General features: G+C 42.4%; 1 protein-coding gene across 1 annotated transcript in view; it reads left to right on the top strand.

Moving 5' to 3' along the window:
• The window catches only part of LOC124161585, a 46,729-nt gene extending 30,157 nt beyond the window's left edge, over window positions 1–16,572 (top strand). The window contains exons 3-7 of the mRNA XM_046537964.1: window positions 1,397–1,606; window positions 9,212–9,453; window positions 13,480–13,702; window positions 14,359–14,565; window positions 15,856–16,572. Of these exons, the coding sequence (XP_046393920.1) occupies window positions 1,397–1,606; window positions 9,212–9,453; window positions 13,480–13,702; window positions 14,359–14,565; window positions 15,856–16,053 (1,080 nt within the window). The 3' untranslated portion in view covers window positions 16,054–16,572. The remainder of the gene's footprint in view (window positions 1–1,396; window positions 1,607–9,211; window positions 9,454–13,479; window positions 13,703–14,358; window positions 14,566–15,855) is intronic.
• The last annotated feature ends 260 nt before the right edge of the window (window positions 16,573–16,832 follow it).

Raw genomic sequence — 16,832 nt, 5'->3', positions numbered from 1 at the left:
TATCTAATGCAAAATATTTAAGTAGACATAATCAAGTTGCAAAAATTATCCACCAAAAAATGGCCTACCAGCAAAATTTAATAGATATCAAGAGCCATTACTATGACAACCACCCGGAAACAGTACTTGGAAACAGCTCATTTAAAATTCTCTATGATTTTCCTATCAAAACAGATAAAACTTTAGTTAAAAAAAATACCAGATATAATGTTGACTGACAAGAAATATAGAACTTGTTACATAGTTGATATTGCTGTGCCATTGTCGCATAACATCGAAAAGACAATAGCCGGAAAAATAAATAAGTACAAAGAATTGACAATAGAAATAAAAAGAATATGGAATAGGTTGATATAGCTCCAATATTCATCTCAGCAACCTTTATCACCCCAAAATATATGCAAAAATGTTTCAAAATAGTCATCCTTCATCCAAATACATACATCAAATTGCAAAAGGCTGTAATAATTTAAACCTGTCATATCACGAGAAAATTTCTCAACGCAATTTAATAGTAAAGAGTCACCTCGGTGAGAACCAGTGCTCTTTACACTAAAACTACTCATTGACAACTGAAGAAAATTTAAAGGTAAAAAAATAATAATATTAATAATAACTAGCCACCTCTCGTAAGTAGTTTTAACTTTCCCATCAGGAAGGTCAATAAAACTTCAAAAACGAATTTCTAAAATCTATTTGTCGATTAATTTCGACTAATAACCCACTAAACAATTTCCTAATATCTGTCATTGCGAACAATTACAAAAGGTCGACCAGTAGAACACCCACCTTCACCAGAACCACGGTTCGAATGCTGCTTGCATTGTGATAAGGGTGGGCCTCAGATTTAGCACCCTCTGGCAACCATGTTATTCTCTCTCGCTGCGACGTCCAGTCGCCAGGAGGGTCGTAAATCCTTGGCGTGTATTTATAGGACTCCAAGGACAGTAAAAATAAGCTCATAGAAAGCACGACTTGATATGTAATTGGGCTTGATCAGCTGACAACTTACCAAGGAACCCTCTGCCGTGACACGCCGAGAAAATAATCCGTTGTTTGGCTTCCCATGTCACAACAGCGAGACTCGAAGGAGAAGTGATAATTTTCGATGAAGGACGGGTTGGAAGTTAAAAACGGCAGAATTAGATAAATGGAGCTGATTATGAAGGCTGTAAATTGAAGAAGAATTACGTAGGCGTTGAAAGTGAAGCTGATTGGAGGGCTGCGTCTAACCAATCGTAGGACTTATGACTTTATTTGGGGCCATAACGACATTTGCCAAACTAATAAATAACTGCGACTTTTTTATCGCTTTCACGTGAGTTCGATAATATTTCTGATTGATTTACTAACTGGAGCAAAGAGACCCTTCTAACAATTTCACTTTTTCTTTCAGGAGATGAATGGTCCCTCCAAAGGGGCTCTTATTGCCGTGCATGCCACGGTGATGGGGGACTTTAATCGTTCTCATCGCGAAGTGGCTTTGGACATGATGCGGAAGGCAATTAAATTGGACCCAGACGATCAAGGAAAGCGGAGAGGACTTTGGTACTACATGGTGGGGAAAATGCTGGGAGAACTCAGAAGAATGGACCACAGGGCAGGGGTGAGAAAATGGACTCCATTTCCTTGCATTGCATACCTTCAAGCTTGCATTACGTAAGAGATATGATTGCTTATGTTTAATGATCACGACTCATATGTCATAACATAATGCACATTCCTAGTTAAAACTTAAACTTTTCATTGATAAAAAGGTGAATGCACGAGAGTTGAGTGTCGTATTTTTTCTTTCGTTCCCAAGAAAAATAGAAGTAGTCATTTAGTAGCTATCCGGTACAACTAGTTTCATTGTAATAAATGGTTTAAAGTCGTCAAAGTCGTCAAGTACTTCAAGACTTTCGTTATTGAAGCTTTCGCGGGTGATGGTGATCAAAGAGATACATACGGGTGAATTCCGCGTGTCGTATAAGTGGAGATTGCCCCGACTGCTAGTCACTTCTTCAAAGGGATGATGCTGGGATTTGTTTTTTTTCTGCCTTTTTTATTTCAGGTGGGCGGAAGGGGTGAGGACTGGAGGGGGAAGGTGAAGAAATGTTGTGGATGATTGGGTTCCATGTATTGCTAATTCACACACGCACGCATTGAGTTTCATTTTTGGATAAGACGCCCGTTTCCCAGCTGGCGTGCATTCTACAGGGTGTTTCTTCTCGAAGTTTTTTCTGCTGCGAAGTAATTAAATTGTAGGCTGCATCTTCCGGGTTTCACCGCGTCGTGGTGGTGTTGGTGAAAACAGTTTCTCCTGCATTCTAGCAGGCGTCTTCAGGCGACTTCGACCTGAAGACGCCTGCTGGAATGCAGGAGAAACTGTTGTCACCAACACAACCACGACGCGGTGAAACCCGGAAGATGCAGCCTACAGTACCAGCGCACCGCGGAAGCCTTCGCACCAAGTAATTAAATTGTCATAGCACTGACAGTATCAATTCAGGGGGAAGGGATATGGGAGGGATTGGGGGCGGTTTTAGGTTGTTTATGGCATAACCTTGTGTTATCATAGTCCCAGAGACAACAAGCATTTCGTTATTTGTATTGCCAAGCGTTTACGAAAATTTAATAATTTGCGATTTCAGTTCATTTAGTAATGGACAGATATTAAGTTTTTCTTGATATTGGCGTTGCTTAGAAACCACGAGGCTCCGGTGATCCGTCTGATTACATTGTTCTCTGCAGTTTGTAGCTTTATTAAGTTGCTAGGCGCTGCGTGAAGCCATGCCGGTGATGCAGAACTCAGTAGCGGCTTGACGGTAGTGTTGTATAGTAGGAGCTTAGTCTTCTGCGATAGCGGAGCCGATGGCCGTAGTAAAGGGTTCAGGGCTGCGGCAACTCCTTCGGCCTTATTGATGGCAGGTGAGATGTGGTGAGACCAGGTTAGGCGTTTGTCGAATTCCACACCAAGGTATTAGGTGACTTCATGCTTCGGAATAGTTTTATTTTTGAAATAGAGTCCTGGTCCTTCTCCGGCTCTTGGGCGTCTGGAAAATACTACGTGTACGCATTTACTTGGATTTATTGGCAGTTTCCAATCCTGGGACCAGTCTTCATATTCATCGATATGATCTTGTAGACGATCAGCTGTGGAGTCCGGATCTGAACCCTGAGCCAGAATCGTGGTGTCGCCTGCGTATAGGAAAAGTTGGGTTTCGGGATAGGTTGGAGTGTCGTTCACGTAGATATTAAATAGGGTAGGGGAAAGGATGGCTCCTTTGGGAACACCTGAGGTTACTGGGCGGAAAAAGGATTGAGCGGAATTGACTTGGACGAAGAAGGTTCGATCGGATGCAAAGGATTGGATTATCTTTAGTAGGTAAGATGGAGTTCCAATTGCAGACAGTTTGTGGATCAGGTCTAGGGTCCAGACTCGGTCGAAAGCCGCCTCCAGGTCTAAGAAGACGCAGTGACTGATCCATTTATTGTTGAAACCGGAAGTGATAGCTCCAGTCAGGCGTACAATTTGATGAGTAGTAGATATTTTCTGTCGGAATCCTGCTTGATCTGATCGCAGAATGTCGTTTTATCTGATGAATTCTTTCAGCCGGCGGTGAATGAGAATTTCGAAGAGTTTGCCAAGAGTGTTTAGAAGACTGATTGGCCGATAGGTAGAGGATTTGGTTGGAGGTTTGTGAGGTTTCGGGATCATTATAATTTTGGCTTTCTTCCAGGAAGTAGGAAAGTAGGAAATTTGTAAGAGGAAGTTGAAGAATTTGGTTAAAAGGTTTATTGTTGGAATAGGTAGATTTTTGAGCAGACGGTTAGGAATGTTATCAGGACCGGGAGCAGATTTGGGTTTAAGGTTTCGGCTAATTCATGTAATTTCGTATGAAGTTATAGGCGAAGGTTCGGAGAATGGGAAGTAATTTAGGTTTAGCCAGGATGTGGTACAGTCTTCCTCTAACTAAGATGGCAAGTCGTTAGAGAAACGATTTTCGAGCATTTCACTGAAAAGTTCAGCTTTTTGTTGATCCGTGGTCGCTCGGCCGTTGGCTGTCTTCAATGATGGAATGTCCCGGCGTGGTTTGCATAGAGCTTTCGACACTGGCCAGACGCTGTCGTGAGATAATTCGACATTCTTCAGTTTTTCGTGCCAGGATTTCTTGCGATGGTTTGCGAGAAGTCCTTGTACACGATTTCTCAGCGCGTTGAATTTCATACGATCTCGAAGTCTGGATGGCTGGCACGCCTTTCTGGCTGCATTTCTATGTCGGATTGTTGTAAGAATTTCCAAGGGAATGGCATTGGGATGCGATGTCGGAGGAGGAATGAGTTTCGCCTATGCAGCTGAATCGTTGATTAAATTCGTGAGTTTTTCTGTGAAGACATCAGCATCAGACCGGGATTGCAGCGGAAGATCATCGAGTTTGAAAGATTTGTCTCCTATTATTCTTGTGAACTCATTGTAATTGATTATTGGCTTCAAGGGATTAATTCGGTCGGCGGGTGAGCAAGAATGGTGTACAGGATGGGAAGATGATCAGAGGCGGATGAGTGAGTCTAGGGTAACGGGCAGATTTGGAAAAGGGATTTTGTAGGTTAAAACGATATCCAGTATGTCGCTGGAACCGCGGGAAGAAAAGTGGGTAGGAGATAAGGGAGACAGAATATCAAATTTCATCCCTTGCTGCAAGCGGAGGAGTAAGCTGCCAGGACGGTTTATTGCGTTGCATCCCCAGGTTGTATTTTTAGCGTTGAAATCGCCTCCTTGAACAGCCATTCCGCGCGAAAGTGATGCTAATGTTGAGAATTCTTCTTTTTCGGGCAGTTGTTTGGTGGCCGATAGATAGACCAGATGGCAACGTTTCCAATCCTGGTTCTGATCGATGCGCCAACAGCTTCAAAAGCAGAAGAGTGATTATAAGGGAGTCTTGACGCAGCAATTGAGTTTTTGACAAGTAGTAGGACTCCTCCGCCGGATTCCTCGCGGTCTTGCCGGAAGCGTTGATAGCCCGGAATGACGATATTCTTTTCTGGCTTTAATTTGGTTTCTTAAATTAATGCAATGTCAATGATTTGTTCATTGAGAATACGACGAAGTCCTTCTTGTTAATGTTGCAATCCACAGATATTCCACTGCAGAATCCGTACCTGAGTAATATTCTGATTAGCCATCGGACAGCAGACTGAGAGCTCCTTGGTTATTGCATTAAAAAGGATTTCGGATTTGAGAGTGGTGGAATGAGTATTTGGTTGCCTGACAATGCAAGAAATCCAGGAAGTGATTTTTTGCCGAAAGGATGAAGTGAATAAGGTTGATAGGAAGGATTGTAGATCGGAAGCAGGAGATGGTTGTTGAATAGCGGAATCTGCAGTGGAATTGGTACGTTAGTTTGGTAGCGGAAGAAAACTTCTCGTTGTTGTTTGCAGGGAAGGTTCTTGTAGCGGTTCGTCCAGCTCGCAGGTTTTCGGCGAAAGACTTATAATGAGGGCATTGCTCGTAGTTTTCTGGGTGCGGTCCATCATAATTAGCGCATTTAGCTGGATCCGGGCGGAATACTTGGCAATCGGTGTGAGAATGCTGGCCTCCACATCGAACACATCTTACTTGTAATCCATAGGATTTGTATGTGTGACCAAAGCGCTGACACTTGGCGCATTGAGGTGGCCCTGATGAAGGACGGAATGGTTCTATTGTGACGCCGAGTCCGAAGAGATTGGTGACTTTTTCAAACTTTTCTTTGTTCGCGGCTGATGACAGCTTCAGTTGAAAAAGCGGTAGCAGACGCGTAGGCAAAGGTTCTAGAGTTGCACCTGGATCGTCAGCAAGAATGCGCTCTCGGGGTTCGCGCTCTGATTTCAAGGGACGCGTTGTCCGAAGCTGCACAATGTCGTCCACGTTTAGTCCAATGGCTTCTAGTCTTTCTTGAATTTCCTCACTGGTAGTGTCCGCCTGCAAACCGTGAAGGAGAAGAAATATATTCTTGTCTTCTTGGAGCTGGTACGTGAAGTATTCCCAATTCCTTCTTTTTAACAGGCGAACAATACAGCGAAAATCGTCGGAATTGTGACATTGGATGCGGATGTTAGATATGTTTACACTGATACAAAAGAAATAGAAGCGCACAGAAGATCAGCCGCACTTGAATACACTGCCTGCAGGGAACAGCTATTCCGTGTCCGACGGGTGTATTGCTAATTCTCAATCCGGCATCTCTGTTATAACTGTTTTTGTCTTTATCTCTATGGCTTCGCGGATGAGTCGCGTTTTGGAATGTTTTACTTTCGCAATGATTCTAGATTTTTCAAAATCGACAGGACACACGCCGTATTTTGAGAAACGCCACTTCCCAACATCCAAGCGAAATACGAACAAAAGAAAGCCTTACATGGAAGGAATGACAGATAAGATCGGCAATATCCTTCGGAAGTTTGACATTAAGATATTTTTTAAACTACAGACCCAAGTACAACACCTCTTGGGAAATATCAAGGATAGGACGCCACTTCAATTTGAAGGAGTGTACGAAATCCCCTGTGGAACTTACGAGAAGAAATGCATCGAGAAAACAGAACGAACGGTCAAAACTCGAATAGACGAGCATAAGCGGGCCATTCGACTCGGTTACTCTTCAAAGTCAGCGGTAGCGGAGCATGAAGCTACCGGTAACGCGATCGATTTCAAAGAATCAAGAATAATCGCGAAGGTGAAACATTTGAAAACACGACTCATCCGCGAAGCCATAGAGATAAAGTAAAACAAAAATAATTTTAACAGACATACCGAATTGAGAATTAGCAATACATGGCACCCAATCATCCACAACATTTCTTCATCTTCCCCCTCCAGTCCTCACCCCTTCCGCCCACCGGAAATAATTAAGGCAGAAAAAACCAAATCCCAGCATCATTTCTTCTGAAGAAGTGACTATCTGTCGGTCAGGAAACGTCGGGTCAATCTCCACTACGTTACGCGGCATACACCCGTATGTCACTCTATCTTTTAATTAGGATCTATAATAGTTGTAATGTTTCCATGGTGGAGAGGAACCTAGAACATGACCTGGATGTGTATGCATGCTTCGTGGATTTTGAAAAAGCATTAGATGTGGTGAACGGGGTAAAGTTAATGAATATACTCAAGAAAATTGGTGTTGATTGGAGGTATACGCAACTCATTCGTAGTCTGTATATGGCCCAGACTGCGCAAGTGAGGGTAGCCGGCTGATATTTAGGGTGGGCAAGCATGGGCCGAAGAGTGAGGCAAGGCTGTACTCTTTCACCATTGCTTTTTTACGTATACGCTGGGGGAATTGTAAGGGAAGCTTGGGATGAGTTGGAAGCTGGAGTGAAAGTGGGAGGAATGATATTTAGATCGGTAAGGTTCGCGGATGATCAGGCGCTGATTAGCCAGTCAGCGAGGGGACATCAGGCTCTAGTGGATGCGTTAGACGAGCGGTGCGAGGAGTACGGGATGAGGATTAATCACAAGAAGACCAAGTTATTGCGGTTTTGTAAAGCATTGCGAGCGAGGAATGTGATACTAAAGAAAAAGTAGATGGGGGAGAAGCTTGATCCGGTAGAGCAATTCAACTATTTAGGCGTTACGTTGGAGGAAAACGGGTACATTACTTAGGACATCAGGAAGCGAATTAAATTAGCAAAGGAGGTGCTCGTGAACAGGAAGGAGGTTCTGAGAGGGTCGCTATGTAAGAATTTAAAGGAAAGGTTAGTGAAGTGTCTGATCTGGAGTGTAGCTCTTTACGGTGCGGAAACGTGGACACTTAGGGAGGAGGAAGAGAGAAGATTGGAGGCATTCGAGATGTGGGTGTGGAGAAGAATGGAGAAGGTCAAACGGACGGAGAGGAGAAGGAAAGGCGAAGTGCTTGACATGGTGGGTGAGGAGAGGTAGCTTTTAGATGAGATACGAAGGAGATTGAAGGTATGGATGGGAGGAGTACTTAGCGGGGAGGGGGTGTTGAAAACGTTTTTAGAGGGTAAAATGTTAAGTAAACGAGGGAGGGGAAAGAAAAGAATAGGATTTTAATACAAGTAGATTGAAAGGGAGTAGGCCTAATTCCTAGTTGAAGAGGAAGTCCATGTGCAGGGGCGCCGACTTATAAAAAATATTGGGGGGGCCCTTATCCGAGGTCTTGCCCCGGGAAGAGGTTAAATTCAAAGTGTGTCGCATCACCGAAACACTATCATGATTCACACCACCTGATTCAGTTAATCTGCTTAACCTTATAATTATTTGTTTTAACACATTGTTGAATTTATTTTAAAAGGTAACTATCGTCAAACATGGGAAATAAAAATTACCACCATATTTTTGCGATTTCATAAAGCATAATATAACTTAATTATTTTCTTGAAATATTGAGGGGACTCCGCCCCCCCAAACGAATCTTTGAGGGGGCTCGGGCCCCCTCAGGCCCCATGGAGTCGGCGCCACTGTCCATGTGTGAGGGGAGACTTCCAGAATGCATCTTAAGCACTCCAAGGAAACTAACCTCATCCGGTAGAGTAATTTAATATTGATTAATATCTAAGTTTTTCTGTGGCGTTCCCTCGCTTTTCCACCAATATGGATCGTCTCTCAGCATTTCCTCACACTGCAGACCGTCATCCCCATTTCTTCACTTAAAAAAAACTGAAAATATAGGCTACTTCAATGGAACCTTTCCACTATTAAACTGCGTTAATGAGAAGGGGGGAGCTGCCGGCTCTGACAGTTATTTCAGCTGCTAAGAGACTTACTTTCGTAGGCTACGTCTGGGTTTCCGATTCTTAAATGGTCAAACCTCTCTAGGAATTGACAAGGGAAATATTATCACGATGCATTGCTCGTCGGACTGTTTGCATTAACTCGATCGATACGTGGACGATGTTATTTTTTAAAAAAAGTGTCTATCTTCCTTTTAACACTTCAAGTAGCATTGATAAAATAAATCTTCATAAAATAGCCGCTGAATAGCCGGTGGAAATCTTTGCTGAGGCAGCCGGAAGTGTGTACACGGAGAGATAACTCAACGGAAGAAAAAAAATCCCTCGAAAAATTTGGGCTGTTCATATTAATGATTTTTATGTGCCACATATCATATGAAGGGTAATTTAAAAAGGGCTCCCTTGTTCGCTTGAAAAATGGTTTCACTACTTTAGTCAAGTCTACATTTAAGCGATTTAAGACGTTTCTAATGAATGATGCATGTCTTTGTAGATGCCATCGAGAGAGGAGCTGGAGATGCTGGAGAGGGCCACCAAAGTGAATCCGCTCCCATGCAGTCTGGCAGCACTGGCTGATGCATACAGGGAATATGTGAATCACATGAAAGTGAGCAATTCACGGAGACGAACTAAGAATAAGAAAGACGAAGAATATGCAAAGATGCTTAGCACAGCCGAGCACCTCTATAAGAAAGCATTCAAAATGGACCCGGACGACCTTCAAGTCTTAAGAAGGTAACTTCGGACACATCCCAACATGATTCTGGTCAAATTTCCTCACGACAGCTCTCATTACATGAAAAACAAATCCATTTCTTGAGCATATTTCGTGGCACTCGATTGTTCTGTGGGTTTCCTTGACAACATTCGCGGATTCAAACAATGCGGCTGGAGCGTTCTTCAGCTGTCCAGGGTGAGCTCTCGATCACCCTGATTAACGATGGAAAATTATTTTTTGTGCATTTCGCTTGCGTTAATGGTGAATTTTTGTTTGTATGGTAAGCAGGAAATTCAAATCCACATATTACTGTCATTGGTTACAAATGCATAGCAGAAAAATATGGAATAAACGGTTTTTAGTAATACGATACACTTCTTTGTTGTCACATATTGACCATTTATTTTTTAACCAAATATATATATATATATTATGTAAAGGAACTTCTTCTTGCCCTGGGGTGGGCACACAAAAAACTTAGAAATTGACAGAAAAACGAAAAATAAAATAAAAGTGAGGACCTACGGGGAAAGGTTGTTTTCAGAACACACAATAAAGAATAGAAACTCACACTCACTAAATAACTAAATTTTCGGTGGCATTACCACCTTCCTCGGAGTTTGGTAAGTACCTAACTCCGAGGAAGGTGGTAATGCCACCGAAAATTTAGTGAATGTGAGTTTATTATCTTTTTCGTGTTTGATCTGATACTGCCTATCCTAGGGTTTTTTATGTTATTTACCTCGCCGAGGAACATTTCGAAGTGTATATATATATTGTGACGGAACAGGCCCGTTTCCCTGCCAGCCCGTCGACCCGTCTCAGCCCTCACGCTCCCGAGTGTTACCCCCTCCTTCTTTCCTTCCCCGACAGCTCGCCACTCCGAAATCTGGTTTCGGTAGAATGTGATTTTGGGAAAAATATTGCAGAAGAATACGATCTTAGATCGTTTATTAGGGCGCCACCCAAAACCGCGGCCCACGAACTAGCTTTGCCGGTAGAAGCAAGGACGTTCCAAACTCCCAGGATTAAATAATTGTTAATACGGGTGGACAATATGACAATGCGGACACTGGTTGTTTGACTCACGCACGGACAAGGGTTTGAGGATCCGACGAATGAACACTGACCTTTTACATTATGCACAAAAATCACCATTTATTATTGAGACTTTGGCGAAAACAACGAAAAACCATCAACGCACTGATGAAAATCACCCTTGAACAATACTAAGCCTAATCTACAAACTAATGATGGATGAATGAACACAAGCAAAAAGATGAAATACCCTTGATGACACAAAGAAATAAGAATTGAAAAGCCATTACATGTTCCTCGTCTGCCTCCTGGAAAGACGGGAAATTATGATACATTAAATTGCCCTTATTTACGGGCGTAAGACGTGCAATCAATAGTCCTTTTCTGTTCAATTAACTATTTAAAAACTCGGTGCAGTTATTGACTTTTTGCAGTCTCGCATGAACTCTTGCGAAAGTGACTTGATTGGTCTTTACATGAATCACCGGTATTTGGATGAAGTAGACGGACTTTAGAGTTGTAATCTTTACCCTCTTGGTACTGCTTGAAGCACTTGGGAATGTGATAATACGGGAATAATTACTGGAGATTGATACTTATGGGCATGGCAGTCTGTGGTTCCCGACGACTCCGTCGCCAGCGATTCGGGGAGCTTTTTGGCTGCTCCGGATGAAAACGGCCCACAAGCGCAGCGACGGCCTCACTTTCGGCACAGATGTCGCCTTCTCAAACGCCTGGGCCAGCACCTTTATCCGTGCTCCGGAATCAGAAACTGCTCCACTTCCCCCGGTCGCTCTCCGTCACACACCTCTGCAATCACAGCCGTTGCCTTTCTTGGGTCTCCTTCCCTCTCACAGCTGAGCATTGACTGCCAGCTCCCAATTATGTGCTCTCTCTCTGCTGGTACCTCGAGACCGGCTTGTCTCCCTCTCGACCAACAGACCAGTACCGTGTCCGTTCACCAACTAACTTCATCCCCACTTCTCCTCCTACCACGTAACCTCGCTATTCCCGATTTTTCCGTTACGGAAAGCTGACACACGTCACTCACTTTGAATTTTAGCCAATCACGTCACTGCACAAGTGGCGTGATCGCCTTACATCCTATGGGTACAATTGAATGGGAACTAAAACCATGGTATTTTACCGTCTTATACTACATGAAGGTCAGAGTCACTTCGCCCGATCCACGTAATCTTCCACGGGGAAGATCGTAGCCGCGTGAGGCGCGCTAACATGGGACGAAAAGAAAAAATATCGTGACCACCCGTCACAATATATATATATATATATATATATATATATATATATATATATATATATTTATTTATTTATATATATTTTTTTTGCCGTAATATTTTTAAAAATTATTATTTCTCTGTTCAAACTGCACACAGAAACTTTTGCCTTAAAATATCCAATGATAGCAAACACGTTCGTTTTTCTAGGTCAACAATAGCTATAAAGAGCCCTTACATTGTTTTAACGCAGTTCTCCATTGAATTCCCCTGTCAGCTAACCTTGTCACATTTACGTATTGCTTCTCCTTCACATCTCTCTTCGCCATATTTAATTCGTGGTCTTCATTTTCTCTTCTTGCCATCCACTTGTACCTTGACGATTGTCTTCATCAGGCCATTCTCTCTCAAAATTTACCCTATTACGTTGTATCCTCTTCGTATCAGGGTTTTCAACTTGCGGCCTACCTTATCTCCTACTCTCCCAATTGACTTCGTCAATGGTCACTCGGCAATGACGGTTCGTGAGTCAAATGTTCGGGAGGGTCAAAATTTTTGAATGTTTTGTGTATTTTAGTAACTTTTTAAGGCTAACTAAGTATTAAATTTGTCTGATTTAAAATAATATAATGCAAATATTTATAATAATAAAATTTAAACAAAAAAAAGCATTCTGCGGCACTGCAGCACCAAGTAGACGCCAGATTATAATGCCACGAGCCGTAGCGGCGATGTCATCTCACTCACTCGTTCTGCGCATGCTCGGGCGGTGTCCCAATACTTCCATAAGGCACAAGCTTAGACGCGTCATAGCAACATCAGCCCTCACCACTACCACTCTTCGTAAAACTGCTTGTTAATGGATTGGGACGTTCTGGCCAGCGCCCCGCGGCTACAAATGCGAAATTCTCGCGCTACCTTTGCGTGTTCTTTTCCTGCATTTTCGATGTATAAGATTGAAAAAAACGCTTTGGTTAATTATGTGTATAATTACAAATGAATGGGCTTTTATTCCTTTTTTCTTTTTCAAATCCTTGTGAGGGGCGTCGTCCGAGAGTCTTTATGGGCAAGCCACCACTGTCACTCGGTCGATCCATTTGATCTTCATCATTTTTCTATGGATCCACATTTAAAGTGCCTCAACCCTTGATTGCTCTTTTACTGTCATCCTCCATTACTCCCTGCGACAGAGAAACATTTTCCAGATGGAAGGTTCAATGCTTAAACTTCGATCCACCTTGCCGTTGATTGTCCTGCCCGCCTTGGCCACTCTTATGCTATTTTCCTTCTTGCTTCTTCCATCCATTGTTATTCTAATCCTAAACACATCTAGCTCTTTCTCCTTTTCCACTTTTTGATTCTCTTTCTTCATACTTACTAATCTTCACTTCAACTCTCTTATTATTATTAATATTTTAAATTTCCTCGTCCTGATTCCCGGCTGCTATCTGGAAGTTAACTCTGAATATCCACATTTGGCTAATTCCTCTGAAACTGTCAACGTCAATGACTCACAGACATGGAGGACCCCACTGTACTCATTGTCATGTCAGTCTCCTTTCCTGTTTCTTCCGTCGCCGGTCATTTTGATCCCCAAACAACTATATTCATCCATCTCCAACAGTTTTCCTTTCCCTATTCAATGGTTAGTCTTGACCTACTCTATTCTGCTGCATACTTATATATTGGTTTTCTTCGCATTGAATTTTAGCTGATACCAGCCCTAAAATCTTATTCCACCATTTGATGGAAGCTTATTTATTTCAGATGCGGGAATGGTTTGATGAAATTGCCTCCTCCGTATAGAGATATCCCTTTCGCCAGAACTTGCCTTGAGAAGGCGACCCAAGCATACCCACACTCTGCCTCCGCCTTCCAATCTCTTGGAACGTTGGAAGATATAGACAACAAAAATACAAAAGAAGCCCTAAAAAATTATAAGATATCTTATGAAAATGGAAATCAAGTCTCGGCACTATTTATCCTGGAGGTGAGACAGCTATGTTCATTACCATTTTGCAAGTATACGCAAAGCAGAAATCTTAATTTCGAAGTTTTTTGCCCTTTCTTAAGAGAATTTTTTTACGCAACATACGTTAATGTAATTGAAAATAGCTCTTTCTTTTTTTTAACCATTCAACAGTACCACCGTTATCGCTAGTTTGACTCGGTGTTTTAATTACTAATCTTAGCATGCTACGAATTTGATCAATCGATTTCAATTATTCAATTAAATTAAGTATTTAGTATTATGCAATTTGTGTTTTAATTTCAGAACACTGCAACTTTTACCATTATTGGTGTCATTAGAATCACTGAAGTTTGTGCACGTTAGTAAGCTATTGTTAACAGTGTTATGTAAAGGCTGTACGCTAAACGTTGACTTAAAAAAGATAATTTTCCATTAAAAAAATGCAAAATGAAAGAAATAAAAATCAAGAGGTGCCTATAATAAAATAATTCTTTAAAAAAATCACAACATTTATGAACATGGGCTTGAAAAAAAGCTATACATTGATAATACAAGTCAATGTTTGCCCGTCGCCTTAGTACGCGTTGGTCTCCTAGATATGCTGTATGTTGTTTATGTACCAAAGTAGGTAATTGCTTATCTAATTTTCTACTCTTAATGTGTATTCTCTGAAGGCTCAAATGAAGACAGAGGAGAATTACGACCCATTGCCACACATTGACGAGTTCATTGGTAAATTACGCCCAGAATATATGCGCCTACGAAGCGAACTGTTGGTTCTCAAAGGAGAGTATGAACTTTTTCGCAGGAATGACCTTATCTCTGCTGCAAAGTTTTGGAAGGAAGCCATCTCCTTGGGACCTACGTCGGAGTACATAACGGTGAGTTCCAAGCCATGGACCGTGTGTGGTGTGTTGTAGTTTTAATTCTTATGAGAGTTTCCTCCTTCAGTGAAAGGTTCACCATGAACGAGTTAATGAACCGGATCTATAGTGACATAGCCGACTCGTAAACAGTTGGCTGTCTCTTTTGCGTTCTGTAATTCCTTACTTACGTGAGAATGACTGAATGATTGCATTTAGGTCGCCTTAGGTCCCATAAGGCGTATGATGGCCGTTTAAGACATTGTGGGTGTGATTCATAGCAGGAAGTCTAGGAGTGGATAATTGAAACAGCCTTGATGCAGTCATTATACACTCACGCTATAGTACTGGTGTAAGAATGCCTCTTACTATTGGTTGGCACGGTGGAAGGAACCAGAGTTGGGGTTGGGGGAGGAATCCATGGAAATCTGCATCATTAAATCAGGAAGAAGGGTGAGGAACGTGCGGCAGGCGACCTGCTTGGTCACGGGTTCGTAACCGGCACAATGCTGCTCCACGGTGACCTTATGATCACTCGGTCAATAGCCGGTGGCTGCTTTGAGGTAGAAAAAAACTCTTTCCTTTCCATCCATTCTGGAGACGAACGCGAGATGAGTTTGCTCAGCGGAAGTATCGCTCGGCCCATCGGCTCACACACACACGAAGGCAGCCGCTGCGATTCGGGAAAGATTCCGCCACGGTACCACATTACTTACAGCTTCATCCGCGATGGCGTGTTGCCCTGACGACGAGCGCTTCAGAAGAGAGTAGCCTCACAGTTCGTTGAAAGAGATAGCATGGACAGGATGCCCTGTATCATTCTTCTGCAGTCCAGCCGCACCCATCCGTACATGCGGTGTCCAATTGTTTCTTGGTCACATCGATGTCTCTAACGGAGTTTACTTCTAGATTAAATATCATAATATCCACATTCTTTTTGATTCCGAGGTATTCTCCTGCACGATTCAAGGTTAGAACTAACAAAATGCGGACGCGAAGTGCATGAAAACAAATGACGACGACCCATCGCGCACTCAACTTTCACACTTAATTTCCCTTTGATTCAATTTCGACCAAACCCCTTCAATCTAATTTCAACAGGTTTCTTTATCCACGCTATTTTTTCTGTGGCAGTGGCTACTGAAGTATCGGCACTGCAGTCTATTGCCAAGTGCTCCGTACCGATACTTAAGTTTCTAATTTCTCCATGTATCGGCCTTACTGTCATGTAAGTTTTTTGTCTAAATTTTCTTTGGAACCATGACACTCATCTCGATTTCTGATTACTATTTTTTCTGATCGTTTCAGAATCACACCACCAGATTTTTAATGGAAAAAAGGTATGAAAAGCCATATATGCGGTTTGCTGGCATAAGGTTCAAGTTCAATGTTTGCGACTGCCTGAGGTATGAAATAAGGAATGCTCTGAGAGAATCTAAGTATTCAAGTGAAGATGAAGATTTTTTAAAGGAACTGGAGAACGACTTACGTAAAATATGTCGCTAATGCCAAGAAGACATATAAGATGGGTACATTTCAATTTGCCATCAAAATCATTTCAAATATGTATACAAAGAGCACATTGTAGTGTATTGCACTTGTAAGGGGAGTGCGGGGGGGTGAGGGGTGGAGGGGGGGTGGAGGGTAGTTAGTGGCGGCAGCTGCCTAGCTTCACTGTTTTTAGATGCCTTAACTGTGTGACGCGTTGAAAGGGCGGAGAGAATCATGTTTCGGCTGACAGGTAGGACACCAATTCATATATTTTCCTCAGCACTCAAGGCTGCAGAGCGCTGGAGTGGATGTGTGCAACCTTACTGATTATTGCTCCCAAAAAGTATCCGTTTTGGGGGGGAGAACTCCCCTTCCATTCCCTCGGTGAGAGACATTGGCTCCCCGCCTACGAGGAATCAGAATATGAATCCATGGACCTGCCGGGAAGAGGACTATCCCGCAGTCGAAGGCCATTCGCATCTTCGGGGACTGGAAACTGTATGGTTTTGTAAAATAAAAGATTCTATCCCACTAGCATGTCTTCGATTTCATTTCGTAATTAAGTACCAAATAACCATTATCCACTTATTATGTCGACCTAGCCACTCGGGTCGATCTCTCCGTTTCTGCTATGCGCTTCGTGAAGTCGGGACACCACAATATTCACTTCATATACATGTGCAGATTTCAGGAATGCCACGAAATCGACTCCATCAACTAGCTTGAAACGTACTATAAGAAATAATAAAAATTGTTTTCAACTTTAAAACTTATACTTAATCAATTTTAATCTT

Source organism: Ischnura elegans, chromosome 6 (assembly GCF_921293095.1).
Source record: "Ischnura elegans chromosome 6, ioIscEleg1.1, whole genome shotgun sequence".
Taxonomy (NCBI): Eukaryota; Metazoa; Arthropoda; class Insecta; order Odonata; family Coenagrionidae; genus Ischnura; species Ischnura elegans.
The sequence above is the reverse complement of the archived record's forward strand: the minus strand, read 5'-3'. Positions and strand labels throughout refer to the sequence as shown.